This window comes from Anticarsia gemmatalis, chromosome 27, assembly GCF_050436995.1.
Source record: "Anticarsia gemmatalis isolate Benzon Research Colony breed Stoneville strain chromosome 27, ilAntGemm2 primary, whole genome shotgun sequence".
NCBI classification, from domain to species: Eukaryota; Metazoa; Arthropoda; class Insecta; order Lepidoptera; family Erebidae; genus Anticarsia; species Anticarsia gemmatalis.
The window spans coordinates 5,029,651-5,044,732 of record NC_134771.1 but is presented as its reverse complement, the minus strand read 5'-3'; the positions used below and the strand labels follow the sequence as shown (position 1 = coordinate 5,044,732).

Below are 15,082 nucleotides of genomic sequence, written 5' to 3'. Positions count from 1 at the left end.
TAAAAACACACGTAGTTTAGTCCGGTTATAGGCAGTAAACAAACATTGTTTAATCTTTTGGTTGAAATTAATATAAGAGTCCATTTTGCCTTTAAATGTCGCATTTCAAAGAGAATCTTCTCTCGAATGATGATAGTAAGTAGTTAGGCATTTAGTCCACCACGCTAGCCAAATACTGGTCGACTTTAAATACTTTAAGAACTGTGTTAAAGAACTCTCAGGCATGCAAGGTTACATCACGATGTTTTCCTTCACCGTTAGAATAAGAGGTTATTATTTCTAATACACACATAACTTAGAAAAGTTATATCTTATATTTAAAATTTCGATGTCACAATGTTAGTTACCATACTCCTCCGAAACGGCTTGACCGATTCTTATGAAATTTTATGAGCATATCGAGTAGGTCTGAGAAAAGGCCAACATCTATTTTTCATACCCCTAAGTGACTATTTCTTTTTTTATTTATATGGCAAAACACTGTTTGCCGGGTCAGCTAGTTTAAATATAATAGACTGCATTCAAAATCAAATATAGACCCGCGTAGGTCAGCCAGTTTAGATTTTTAGCGTTTCGTACCCAAAGGATAAAAATGGGACCCTATCACTGAGACTTCGCTGTCTGTCTGTCACCAGGCTGTATCTCATGAACCGTGATAGTTAGACAGTTGACATTTTCACAGATGATGAATTTCTGTTGCTGCTTTACCATTAAATACTAAAAAAACTAAAAAAATAAATATTAGGTCGGCGAAAAGTCTTTTCGCATTGTACTTATGTATGAACTTGTAATAAAATCTCTTTAGCTTCAAGAATCACAAATGAGTACACGGTTCATTAGGTTTCTTTCAGTGAGCTCGTGACTTCGTGAGGTACCCAAATATCGAGCTTTTTGTGTAGAGAATTTTATTAGAAGTTCATACATACTATAATGCGAAAAGACTTTTTCCTAATATTTAAGGGTGTTTCCATAGAAAAATCTTGATATTTTTGCTATTTTTACCAAATTATGGTCACCATATAAAAATAGTCGGCCATATTGTATTTTTTCCCTCCAAAACTTAATGACGGTGTGTTGTAGCCGCGGGATGACTCTATATTATCTATGGTCGGAGCGATGACTCTATATTAAATATTTTTTTTATTATTTTTCACTCTGACAACGAATTATTAGGTAATATGTTTTTTTATATGGGAATGATGTAAAAAGTTTAAGTAACAGCTGGTTTTTGATTATAAAATTTTGAAAGAGAGAAGAAATGGTTGGATACTATCACGCCTATTTGTCTTATAAAATGCGATGAGGAACATATATCTTATTGCTTTGTTTATTAATTTAGAATCTACATAAATAGTAAATGGGAATTTTAAGTAGGTCTTTACCTACACAGACGAAAACATTTTATTTTATAAAATGTATTGTGCATCAATGAAAAGTAGGTCCCCAATGGTAAAAATCTGAAACTAAATTGAGAATTACTTAACTAGAAATATAGGGCCCAAGCCAGAAATTAACCTTTCATTCAAATTCATAAGTAATAAAAGGCTTATAAAGTGTTTTGTTTCTTTCACTCCTTAGCGAGATGAAAAAGAGAAAACATATTGTAGTAGTTTTATAACTAAAATAGGTTTATAATGTGTTTATGAATAAGAGAGTATATCTATAACAAAAGTGTTTAAAAAAATATTTTCAGACACATAATAAAACTGCCTAAGAAAGCATCGCGATAAAACGCTAAACCTTTTATAAAATACACTTTACGACACCGAAATACTTGAAAGAAAATCTCCAATCTGCCGCAATTAATTTATCAACAGTCGTACAAAAAATATACGACAAAAACTACCATATATTATGTGAAAAAAACGGTCATTTATAGTATTTTGTCACTCGCGACCACCCGTGCTTAAAACGCGCCGCTAACCTTGTTAGGAGGTATACAGGTAGAATCTATTGAATGATACAAGCAAAAGACGCCGCGACAAAGTCACTGTAAGCGATAAATTTCAACCTTTTGTTGGCAACATGTCAAAATATTTTGAAGCAATCACTTTGAGCTTGCGTATTGGTGAATTTGTTACTGATTTTTTTAGGTTTAATCGTTTTTACGGTGTTTTGAAGTTTTGCGTCGCCGTGTGACTTTTTGTAAGCGGATTTGAAGATCTTATTATAAACTAGAGGCCGTTCGCGACTTTGTCAGTGTGGAAACCCTTCCCGTGTAAATCCCGATCCCTCGGGAACTCCGGAATAAAAAGCCTATGTGTTACTCTGCGTCTTCAGCTACCTATATACCAAATTTCATCGTCAGTTCAGTATTATTTGCGTGAAAGAGTAACAAAAGTACACACTCACAAAATTTCGCGTTTATATTATTAGTAGGATAGCAGGATGAATGTAGAATTTACAATACTAAATATTTTTTTAGACTTATTAAAAATTATCTCATACGTACATAACATAACGCCTTTTATGCCCGAAGGTGTAGACAGAGGTCTATGAAATACACCCACGTTTCGCCATTAACAATGTTAGTCCCATGTAATAGGGGGCGAGTCTATTGCCATATACCGGGCACGTTACCAAAACTCCGGGCTATTTTCACTATTTTACTATTGAGGTTATACTAAAATACATTAGAATAGACTGAAAGTTTAACCCAACCCGGGAGTCGAACCCAAGGCAGTCTTATACAATACCGCTTAGGCTTCTAAAGAAGTTAAAAATTTTCATAACAAAGTTGGTCAGAGATGCATGACATTGAAAAAATGAGTATTTCTTCTTTATTATAATTTTTTCAGGGTTTCAGCAGTATATTCCCACCATGACAACTGGGAGTATACCGTTTCAGCACCTTATTTCCTATAAGTTAGTGTGTAAAGGTATTATTTTCTAACAAGAATAAGCTATACATTTATAAACTTTGTTTTACACAAAACATTTGTTTCACACAAAACAAATACAAATAGCGCTCTTTAGTCTCTGCTCACTCATACGGAAATTAAACAAGAATTATATTTTACTTTTAATTATGTTGTACATACAATCATTATATTGTTTTTTTTAACGTTTTAAAAAAGCATGTCTTGTTATTTTTTCTTAGAAGCATTTTTAAAACGATTTAGATTTTGATACTTACTATGACGATTTATGAAAATAATATTTCTATACTGATATTGTCAAGAAAATCTATTTTACTGTCACGGCTAAACCACTTCAGCGATTTTCATGAAAATTTTCATGAAAATTTGCATGGACATAGTTGAAGACTCTTAATTATTATTAAATATAGGTTACTCAATGTCACCAAAGGTATTTTAGTACGAGGGAAACCGCAGGCATAAGCTATTTAAGAATATTCTGAACTTGAATGTAAATGGAAAAGTAACATACTTTAATTTTATTTCAATAACAATAAATGTGAAAACGTTTTAAATAAATATAAATGTATACGAAAGCTAATTTTGCTAATATAAGATTTCTTTAAAAAGCATAATAACTAGGTACTTTACTCATTATTTAATTTTTTTACAATATATTGCAATAATCATCGTTATATTAGCCATCTGTCAGTCCATTTATACAATTAATGAGTATTTATTTAAATAAGCATGTTTCATTGCAGAATGACCGGCGGTCATCTGTCGCGAGCTGACCGCAAACGGACAGACAATTTGTAAGAATTCTTTGTTTGTATGTATGCTTGCTGGGACAGGCGAGTTTTGGAGATCTTTAGAAACGAACCTTAAATATTGAGTGATTTCTTAGATATAACTATAGAAGTTATGATTACGTTAGTCAAACACTAACTCACAGTTTCTGAGGTACATTTCGCGGTAGTTTATCTATTCAATTGCGTTTAATCTCATATAATAAAACGCTATTGAATAGATAAGTCCTGATCTGCTCCGATCGATGCTAAATAAGAAATATTAATTATAAATAATTAAATAAAATAAAGAAGCTTATCTAAACTTAAACAAAATAACTTTGAATTCATTTAGTACATAAACAAAAAATAAAAAAAACATAAAAAGATTTTATTAGATTTTCTATAATAATTATGAATCCTGAAATATGATTAAAACGACAAGGCTACTCAAGATAAAGTCAGTTGTTGACTTATTGTTTTTTTAAATTTATTTACCTGTATTAATTTTTATCTGCACTTGTTGCTTTTCTATAAATCCTTGGATAAGACATAAATTTTCTATTCTATCGTGTCTACTTTAAATTTTAATCACATCAAGACCAGTAATGTTTGTTTTGATCGATTTTACACTATTGCGTGTGAATTATTGGCAATAAAACGATATAATCTCTTTAAAATTACAAACCTGATAATTTTATCGACTATCATAATTATCACTTGTGCTTAAAATTACGGTTGATTAATTTAAATATATTTCGACAGAACCGTTGACATTTTGGTCAAATTTGTCCACTTCAAAAACTTTCTTTACGGAAGGAATGACCCAATTCCTCATGTCCATCTGTTGACCACAGCAAATTACCGTTATTACTCACATTACCACCATATTATTACTTATTGTTAAATAAGTACACTTTATTACTGCCATCTTGTGTTATTTAAAGGAAACTAAGAAATAATTATTGACTAAAATGTATTATTATGTTAAAATTACGCATTTATACGTTGTGGTCAGTATTCTTGTTAAAAAGTAATATTTCTGAAAGTTTCACGTCGTATTAAATCAGTATCGCGATTCGGTCGGCGTAATTGCTACATTTTGTAAGCGACAAATTAATTGCAGTGCCATTATGGGCTTTTGAACGCGATTTAAAGCTTACCAGATGGCTGTTTTTATATTTATGCGCGGTAATAACATGTTCGTTTTGATTTTCGGGTGATGCTTATACTTAGTTATTATTCCTGTTACTTGGAAATTTGACCAGATCGTAGTAAATAAATTAATGAAAATTAAATTTACTAAGAAAAAAAGTTTCCATGAAATATTGTTCTTAGGCCAGTTAATATTAATGTGACACTTATGAATATTAAATTATAAGCTATGTTTCATGTATAGAGACATAACGAGTTTGTTTCATTTGTGCAGTAAATATACGGACATTTTAAGACATTTAGTGCCATCTAGTATCGAGTAGCCTAGATTAAAAACTTAAATGACTATATGTGACATCTAGTGTGCGTTGGAATAATTAATGACAAGCGTACTGTACTGAAAGTGTAAGCAATTTTTATATCATCCAATAGATGTCGCTACTAACGGTTGTGGTTCGTACACACTAGATGGCGTTATGTGTTGTTGTCACTTATGCAACATAGATGGCGGTAAAAGTTGCTACCCTTCGCGCATAGATGGCGTGATATTTGCTGTATCCGTTGTTATTTTTATGAGATAGACGGCGCTGCCTAATTTAGTAGCTTTTTTTAGGTATTCTACTGCTCGGATAACATGGTTGGCTTTTACCATTTTTATTATGATAATTCTTAATAGTAACCTGGGATTTAGTAACATTCCCCTGTATATTGCAATGGATTCGTTTTCTATTACATGGAATTGACTTTGTAAATAGCGAAACATTTGTGTATTTTCATGCACTTCTACCTCTATTTGTTTATTTCTAACATCACGCCTTCTTCCCATAGCGCATTGACAGCATATAGTATCCTTATTTATTTGATTAAGAAATTTAAATAAAACAATCAAACATGTAACATAAAATATATATTTCTTATTTCCTAAATATATCAAATACAATGATAATAAGCTATTCAAAGTAAAACCGCCACGCGGGCGCCATCGACCACGATAAGAAAGTACATAAATTCGACAAAAACAGGAATGCAATTACAAATACTTAAGATTTAATTTGATATAATTGTGGAGGAACGAGGTGATCATGTTCCTCCAACACAAAGGGAGGATCCTCCGACCAGGCGAGGTGATCATGCCTGGTGGGCCTAGGCTGCCCGACTGTTGTAGTCGGGAACTTGTATATATAGTCAGTTGCAATGCAAACTTCGATAGCACGATCTAGGACTTGTGACGTCAGTCACACTGCGCGTGGTGGTTGGTTGCGCGCTGGTCCGAGTCGAGCCGAGTAGATGTCGCTGTATGTAGCGAGCCGCTACATCACTCCCCCTCAGACCGTAGGTCGATCTTCTCTTCATGTCAGTCAGTCTCTCCAGTGCCATGCCATTGATGAGTTCCAGTGAGTCGGAACTCGAATTCCGCTAGTCCCAGTGAGTCGGAACTGTATGCCGCTAGTCCCAGTGAGTCGGAACTGTATGCCGCAAGTCCCAGTGAGTCGGAACTGTATGCCGCTAACTCCAGTGAGTCGGAGAGGTGCGGTGTGCGGTGTGCGGTGTGCGGTGAAGTGTCCCCAGTGAGTCGGGGCGAGGTGCTTGTTGTCTGCGGTGAGTCGAGACGAAGCGTTGCGGTGCCCTGGGTGCGTCAGAGTAGCGTGACGATGATGCCCAGGTTGGATGCCGCTGAGGCCGTAGGGTATCCCAGTCATGTGCGTGAGCGACATGTTCGTGGAGTGCCCTGGTGTGGCCGAAGATGCTGGCTGGAGTTGTACGACTGCTGCTGTAGGAGTGAGGAGTGATGAGGGTGTAAGGTTTGCTGCTGCTGGTCTGCTCTTCGTGAAGGCTGCTTCCAATCACGTCGGGGTCACCACTGTGGAGGAACGAGGTGATCATGTTCCTCCAACACAAAGGGAGGATCCTCCGACCAGGCGAGGTGATCATGCCTGGTGGGCCTAGGCTGCCCGACTGTTGTAGTCGGGAACTTGTATATATAGTCAGTTGCAATGCAAACTTCGATAGCACGATCTAGGACTTGTGACGTCAGTCACACTGCGCGTGGTGGTTGGTTGCGCGCTGGTCCGAGTCGAGCCGAGTAGATGTCGCTGTATGTAGCGAGCCGCTACATAATCTCTTAAATTATATAAAGCATTCAGCTTTTAATGCAAATATATTTTCTACCCAGATTGCACAAACGTCACTATGTTCAAAACAAAATAGCAGTGTCGTAGATTATATCAGAAAAGCTCAGTGTGTGATTACTATATAATTATAGCATTTTCTATATATCTATGACCCACTCTTTGTCAATGTTATTGATAAACAAAATATTTTTCATTGTTATGTCTTATTCCGCTTATAAAAATATATGGGCGCGAAAATGATTGAAGATTTTAAGTATAAGAGCTGTGAGACAAGGTGGACTCAAGGCCTGACCTCATTACGGGAGGATACCCTTGCCCAAAGCAGTGGCACATGGGTTAAATTATACACTCAGCGGCAGAAAAAGTGGCCCAAAGCAAAACTACGATAAAACTTTTTAGAATATCAATATATGGTTACTATTTTGGCTATAACTATTAGTTAAACAGTTTATACACAAGTTTAGTTACAATTTACACTAAATAGTCGTAATTTTTAATCAAAAATGGGAAAAAATAAAAAATACAGCTTTTGTCGAAATCGCTTACTGAAAGTTTTTGCAAAAACCTAATTCTGCACCAAAGAAAAAATCTAGTTTATACCGCGTGTTACCTCCTCTAGCATTTATGGTGACCTGCATGCATTCTGGCATGCTTTGGAGGATGTTTTAATTACTTCTTGAAGAACTTTATCCCACACTCTGACTAGAGCGGTTCTTCGCTCACCAAGTGATTCTGGTGGGTTGGGCAGTGCGCATACACTGTTTTTTAGCATGTGCCAGACATGTTCTATGGGGTTGATGTCTGGACTGTGAGCAGGCTAAGCCAGTTTTTGAATCCCGATATCAGCAAGGTGCGATTCCACAACGCGGGCGCTATGAGCGCGCGCATTAAACTGCATTAGAGTTAATCCTCCCGACCAATGAAATCCATAAGTGGTACAACATGGTCTTGGAAGATTTCTTCAATGTACCCGGCTGCTGTTAGGCGCTGATCTACGATGTCAAGCTCCGTACGTGCCTCCAAACATACACCTCTCCATACCGTAACAGACCTACCTTTGTAACTGACCGATGACCGTCTGACGTGTTGTGTTGGGAAAAAACCGTCCTTAATGGCGTCTTTACACTCTCTCACGACCATTTGGTGCTCTTAATGCTACTCAGCACTCATCGGTTAACAAGAACTTGCTCCATTGGTCGATAGCCAATTCACATGTTTACGAGCAAATCGTAATCGCGCAACTCGATGGTGTCTCTCGAGTTCTGGTACTCGGGTTGGTCTTCCTGCCTGTAAATTACGTTCTTTTATCCTTCGCCTCATGTTCCGTTCACTAAGAATGACTCCGCGTGCCGCTTGAAGCCTCTAGTGAATCTCAAACGCTGTCAGAAAGCGGTTTCTCAGCACCTCGAGGTTAACAAATCGGTCATCTCTTGCGGACGTACATCGTGTTCGTCCAATTCCTAGTCGCCGCGTGTAGAGACCAGTCTCACGATACCTCCTAATCGCAGACCTTAAAGTGGTACGCGATACATTGAAAAATGCAACCACCTCTCAATGGTAATGGCCCTGATCGGACAACAAGACCACCTAAGCCACTTGTTCAGCAGTAAGTGGCATCTTCAAATCTTTTCTAAAATCTAAATAGACCAATAATCAATAAAAATCATAAAGAAAATCGTTTCCGTGCAGCAATATTTCAAAATACAGAATTCAACTGACCTCTCGAATCAACACTGAATTCAGTTCTAACACACATTGTTAGAAAAAGTCATCCGTCACTTAAATTAATCTCAAATTAAACACTTCATAACACTAAACAGATCACTTCGCAACTACTTACAACAATATATCTTTCATATATTACTTAATTTGTTTACAAATTCACGATAAGCGCTTGGGCCACTTTTTCTGCCGCTGAGTGTATTTTATATAGTGAAACAATATAGGTATGCTCGGAAAAAAGAGCTTTAACACAAAACTGCACGTCATATAAATCAATAAATCTGGGACACACGAAATCGCATTGCTGCAAAGTGCGTTGCAGTTTACTTCGAAATATTGCGCCAATTCTTGTTTTTGTGAAAAATCTCTTAGTTTTAAGCTTATTCATCCTTTGTTTTTAACTACAACACTGCTTATGTCTTATAGAAGTCATTTCGATGAAACGACTTTACATTTTCCATATACTATAGGCATAATAAGTTTGTTAAACAAGCTTAATTACAATTTAACTGATATTTTTGCTTCAATACAAAGCTACTAAAACAATTTAGACTAGTTTCTTGTAGATAAGTATCGGATAACATTACCGAAGGACAAAATGACAGCAAATATATGGAAACAAGTGTCAATATAGGCAATGTAAGCTATTCCATACAAATAACACAGTTACATACATACATACATACATAAAATCACGCCTTTTTCCCATTGGAGTAGGCAGAGACCAAAGAACGCCACTTGGTACGATTCTTACAAACTTCCCTTGCTTCATTCACATACATACATGTTGTCATACAAGTTGTTTTTGCAAGACATCACCTATGTGACTTATGTATGTATGAAAAAAAACTGTAATAGTTACCTCCCGGTAAGCTAACCGATACTTATCCAGCAGATAAACTAGCCATTAGTTTACTAAAACTATTAACAGTGCATAGCTCTTTACATGAATTAACTTTAAATAATTGTTGATAGATATTCCTAATGATTTTTAATTTAACATCCAATCATTCGTCACGGTAGCTTTCGATTTCTTGATCTTTCCATCAAAAACTTTATTACATAGATCATTACGCCTTTGATCCCATGTGGGGGTATATAGACAAACTAGCTGACCCGCGCAACTTGACTTGCGTCACATAAGAGAGAATGGGTCAAGATTTTCCCCGTTTTTGTTACATTTTTTATTGCTACTCTGCTCCTATTGGTCGTAGCGGGATGATATATAGCCTATAGCCTTCCTCGATAAAAGGGCTATCTAACACTGAAAGAATTTTTCAAATCGGACCAGTAGTTCCCGAGATTAGAGCGTTCAAACAAACAAACAAACTCTTCACTTTTATAATATTAGTATAGATTAGTGATAATGGAAAAATCTAATCTTAGAATGTTGTTAATTCTATCAACGTATGCTTTAACAATAATAGAGACAATTGCAAAATATTAACAGTGTAGAGCTTAATTAATTTTAGTAGAAAAGTCAGTGTAGTTTAATTTTTTGACGACAATATTCACAAACAATACTAATGTCTTAGACGTTATTTGACCACAGCGGCCAGTTTCATTAAAACCAGCCAACTGTACAGGACTTTGTTTATAGTGTCGTGTGTGCACAATACACAGGTACACTCTCTATTCCTTCACTCTCATAGTCCGGTGGGACGGTACACACGACCAGTGAGAGGTCAGGCGCAGGACCGACGGCGATACGTGCTCTCTGAGGTACGGAGATCTATGACCTCAACTTCCTAACTCCGGGCAATCACTAAGAATATGTTGACGCAAAATTTTTACGAATTACTTTCTGGCACAACCCGGGATTTGAACCTAGCACTACTGCGCGACAGTTGCATACTCTACCGTCGGCGCCATACGGGCAATCGAAAGAGTCACTTGTTTTTTTTAAAGACAACTCCCGCACTGTTTATGCTCTTGTGCCGCGGGGACTTCTACAAACATACAAACAACGGACACAAGTACAACCAGACCCGTAACAATTATTTGTAGATCGCACAAATAATTGTCCCGTGTGAGAATCGAACCCACGACCTCCCGATGCAATGGTTGCGGCGTGGCGACCTAAACCACTGCGCCACGGAGACGTTATAAGTTGACTATATGTTCATGTACACTAGTATTGTTTGTGAATACAATGTCTTAGTGAATCTTATTTTATTATAATATCAATTATTTATAATTTCTATAGTAACTCTTTACTAGGCAATTATGTTCCTTTGAATAATGTGTCTATATAAAATTAATTTAGATACAATTTCTGTTTTTTACAATCCCACACTATACTCGAATTATTACAAACGTGCGAACTCCATGAACGACATGCAAGTGCGAGCAAGAGGTGTTATAGAAATGATATATGACGCAGTCCGTACGTTTGTAATGACCCAAGCATAAAGAATAAATCTTGTGTGGGACTTTTACAAACATACACACCAAATTGAAGAAATCCTGCCTTCTGCTAAGCTTGTTATTACATTCTGACACATAAAGCTTAGTTGCATTTGCCACATTGCTAAAACCCTGTGCCATACAATACAATGTACCACTGACAACACTGACCAACAATTTTCAATTAAACAAATGCACAAATTTCATACAGACACACATCCAAAAGGTCGTAAACACCACTAACACTCACTTCACACTATTACTTCTTGCTCTTCTTCTTCTTCTTTCTTTTCCTAACTTCATTATAATCATATTCCACCGTGGTCCCACTTAAGTCCTGATAACCATCAGACTTTGGACTCTCGTAGTTGGCAAAATTCACTCCTTCAGCCTGCTGGTAGTTCTCAGAGAAAGTTTCATTGAACTTCGCGCTGAGGGTCTCTGAGCCAAAGAACTTGTTGGTGAAGGTTTCAGCGGGTTTCTGCAAGTTCTGATACTTGTCTGAGTGCGGGTAGATTGTGTTGAGGATGTTGGTTGCTATGGCGACGGGCGTGGCGGGGTACGTCCCCTGTTGTAGCGGTCAGAACTTCAAATCCTGAAAAGTAAATGGTTTACTTCATCATTTATTTTAAGGACACTCATGACACATTTTTGAGTGAGAATCGAGCCCAAGACTTCCGCGTGCAATACATGGGCGGGGTGACCAACTAAATTTTAATATCTACTAACATTAAAAAATAAGACCAAAATGTGGGCGAAAGGAACCGCCGTTTTGTGTGCTTCCGAGGTCCGGGAACATAATATGAAGACCCGAATAAAATATCCATAGCCGTAACCGAATCCGAAATAAAAGCTTCGGATAGGGATGGAGCCTAATTGAGACATGGTATGACAAGTTATTTTGATCGGCCGAGCGGCGGTGAAACCATTTTGTGAAACGAAATTATCCGTAACTAACGGATAATCCGAAATAATTTCATATCCGTATACGTATCCGGTATAGTAGTTATTCCTATACCCGTATCCACTCCGTATCCGAAATGTCATATCCATCAGCCCTGTTACTTAGTCCGGTCTAGGTACTAAGCGAGTCAAGTTAGCGTAGTGGTAGTAATGTAATAGTGTATTGTACCTTGATGGCCTGCGGCAGGTCGGGCAGCTTCATGTCCCGCAGCTGTTGCGGCAGGTTCATGCTCTTCACGGCCGACACGGCGCGCGCCGGCGCCGCCGATATACCTGCCTGCAGCGACATAAAGCATACAATAGTCAGCATAATATTTCGACCTGTAGGGCAATCATGTAGCTAGTGAATTGTGGGAAGTCAAGATAAGTGGCAAATGCATACATTTCATCAAATTTTAGCCGTTGGCAACTCCTGGATTTTCGCTCGAGGAGGAGGGGTATACCTTATATCAAGATCATTCTGATCGGAGATCACGGGATTCGGAAAGACACATGATTATCATTCATTTATACCAAAAATATTGCCACATTGTTATCTCAAATTTTTTTGCCCATTGAGCAAGAATCTCCTCCCAAATGAGGGAGAGTTTAGGCCTTCAGTCCACCACCCTGACCAAGAAAGTGTGGGTTGTTTCATACCTAGAAATGTATTAAACAATTTTTTATGGCATGCAAGGTCATCACAAGATTTAAATAAAAAAAAATTTAAACAAAATACTAGCAACTATAAGTAATTGTCATTCATACCTCAGCCTTCTGCATCTTGTTCTGCTCCTGCAGACGGTTCAGTATGTCGGCCATGTTGGTCTGCAGCACCATGCCGCCCATCACCAGCTCGTCCAGCACCTGGTGCGCGGCGTCCGCGTGGAAGATCAGGTCCAGCTCGCACACGTTCTCGAAACATTTGTCTAACGTCTCTACGAACACCTACAAAGAGTAAATAAATTATAAATCTGTAGGCTAATTACTATTCCTATTCCTTTACTGAGTAACCCCTAGTTTCCGAATACATTTAGCGGTAGTATATTTATTCAATTGCGTTATTTTTAAATGAGTTTCAATGCTATTGAATAGATAAAGGAACAGTTTTATAAAACTGACTGACTGATGGAGAATGCACAACCGAAACCAGAAATCAATCAATCAAGCTTAGAAACTTGAAATCTGCTATGAAGATTCTTTAGCTAGTGTAGAGGAGCACTAACAGAAGATTTCTGGATATTCCCTCCCTAAACACTATTAAAAGCAGACAGTAAAAGATATAACTTTATTAAGATTTGAGTTAGTTTTACAAATTAAACAGTCTTACCTGTATTAAGTCGAGAATGCCGAGCTCACTCTCCGAGGAGTCCACACAGAACACAAAGTACAATGTAGCGTAGTGCCTGTAGATTAACTTGTAGTCTGAACCACCAATCAAACTGAAACAAACAATAGTTAACATTTTCAGCATTGATCAAATCACAGTGACCTCACCAAGTACTAGTTATCACTTATACACCACTCAGCTATAACTGGTTTAGAAAACCGTGCCACCAAGTGCTATAAGTTGGCACCTGAACCTGAGGCAACACAACAATGAGATTTCCAAATTATGTGTATATTAGAAATAAATATCACTCACTCTAATGGTGAAAGAAAAACATTGTGATGAATTCTAACATGCTTGAAAATTGTTTTATCAATTTTATTTTTTATCCAGAAGAATGGTTTTTCTAAAACATAAGGCTGCTGTATATTCAAAACCTTTAGAGGTCAAAGTAAAGTGTTTAAATTGGATTGCTACTTTAACAAATCTATACTAATATTATAAAGCTGAAGAGTTTGCTTGTTTGAATGTGCTAATCAGGAAATACTGGTCTGATTTGAAAAATCTTTTAGTGTTAGATAGCCCATTTATCGAGGAAGGCTATGTTACTACCAATTGGAGCTGAGTACCAGTAAAACATGTTACAAAAACAGGGAAAATTTTGACCCATTCTCTCTTATGTGACGCAAGTGAAGTTTCAGTCAGCTAGTTTAATATATTTAGCAGTATGTGTTTCTTGTGTGTCTGTCTTACCTGCCACCCTCAAGGAAGTTGCAGACATTGTCCTCTCTCTTGGAGACCAGCTGGAAGGTCTCCTTTATTATCTGTTGTTGCATATCTTCATTCTGCAAACAAATAAAAAAATTAAGTGAAACTGTACTTTAAGACATTGAGCAATACAAAATTATTGTGGGCTTGTTATACCAAATATATACTTTTAATACTAAATTTACACTGTCAATAGACATAGACATAAAATACGATTCAGAAAAAAACAATTTTTACATTGTACACATGAATAGTTCTTATAATGCACATAACAGATTTGAAGCATTTTAAAATGTTAAGATCATAAAATTTTATCAATCCTTTTGCTACATGTTATATATTATTTATATACACGCCATGTTATATGATAAAGTCCTCCCCTATGTTTAACAGAGATAAGAATATTGGATAAAGTTTGACTTTGGCTATTGAGAATTTGGAAGCATCTATAGTTTTTTTTTTAAGAAACATGTTTTGTTTAAATGTTTTTTTTTTATATTCTTATCTAAAATCTTGTATTAACCAGATTAATAAAAAAATGAGGCAATTGCAGTGTTGTATTACAGCCTTTAGTCAAATCATGTCCTTAGCTTGATTGAACCAATAAGTCCTAATATGGTAAAATTTTTATTACGAATATTTTATCAATGATCATCGAACAATACAGGCATAAATAAAACACGCATGCCATTGCGTACAAATAAAAAAAAAACTTTCACTCACAAAGTACTGGTAGAATTTCGATAACCGCGGCTTCCCATGGTTATTGAATACTAAAATAGCCTTAATCATTGTTCTAATTTGCTATAAACTTAACTAATTCAATCTAATTATCTCATTTATTTGATAAAATCTATTGTAATGCAGTCAGGTAAAATATCGATTTGTATTTTGACAGTGACGTGACGTTAACAACTTCGACGAATTCGTGCAGAAATTGAAAATTATGTAAGCGTCACGCCATTGTTTGAAAAACAAATA

The 15,082-nt window shown here is 36.5% G+C and overlaps 2 protein-coding genes across 2 annotated transcripts in view; one reads left to right on the top strand and one right to left on the bottom strand.

The window, feature by feature from the left end:
* Positions 1-15,082, top strand: part of foi (solute carrier family 39 fear-of-intimacy) — a 174,035-nt gene that overhangs the window by 97,977 nt on the left and 60,976 nt on the right. The gene's annotated exons all lie outside the window — the stretch shown is intronic.
* On the bottom strand, positions 8,484-15,015 carry or (AP-3 complex subunit sigma-2 or). Its single transcript, XM_076131989.1, has 6 exons — positions 14,825-15,015; positions 14,087-14,178; positions 13,334-13,445; positions 12,772-12,951; positions 12,194-12,301; positions 8,484-11,656 (listed from the first exon to the last, which is right to left on the bottom strand). The coding sequence occupies exons 1-6, from the start codon at positions 14,891-14,893 to the stop codon at positions 11,642-11,644; spliced, it is 576 nt and encodes a 191-aa protein (XP_075988104.1). The 5' UTR covers positions 14,894-15,015; the 3' UTR covers positions 8,484-11,641.

Bases quoted from the DNA above. Each gene is read 5' to 3' on its own strand.
- or (XM_076131989.1), bottom strand. From the start codon at position 14,893: ATGATTAAGGCTATTTTAGTATTCAATAACCATGGGAAGCCGCGGTTA. The intron at 13,446-14,086 runs GTAAGACAGACA...TGTTTGTTTCAG, and splicing joins AACTTCCTTGAGGGTGGCAG to TTTGATTGGTGGTTCAGACT. The intron at 12,952-13,333 runs GTAAGACTGTTT...TACTCTTTGTAG, and splicing joins GCATTCTCGACTTAATACAG to GTGTTCGTAGAGACGTTAGA.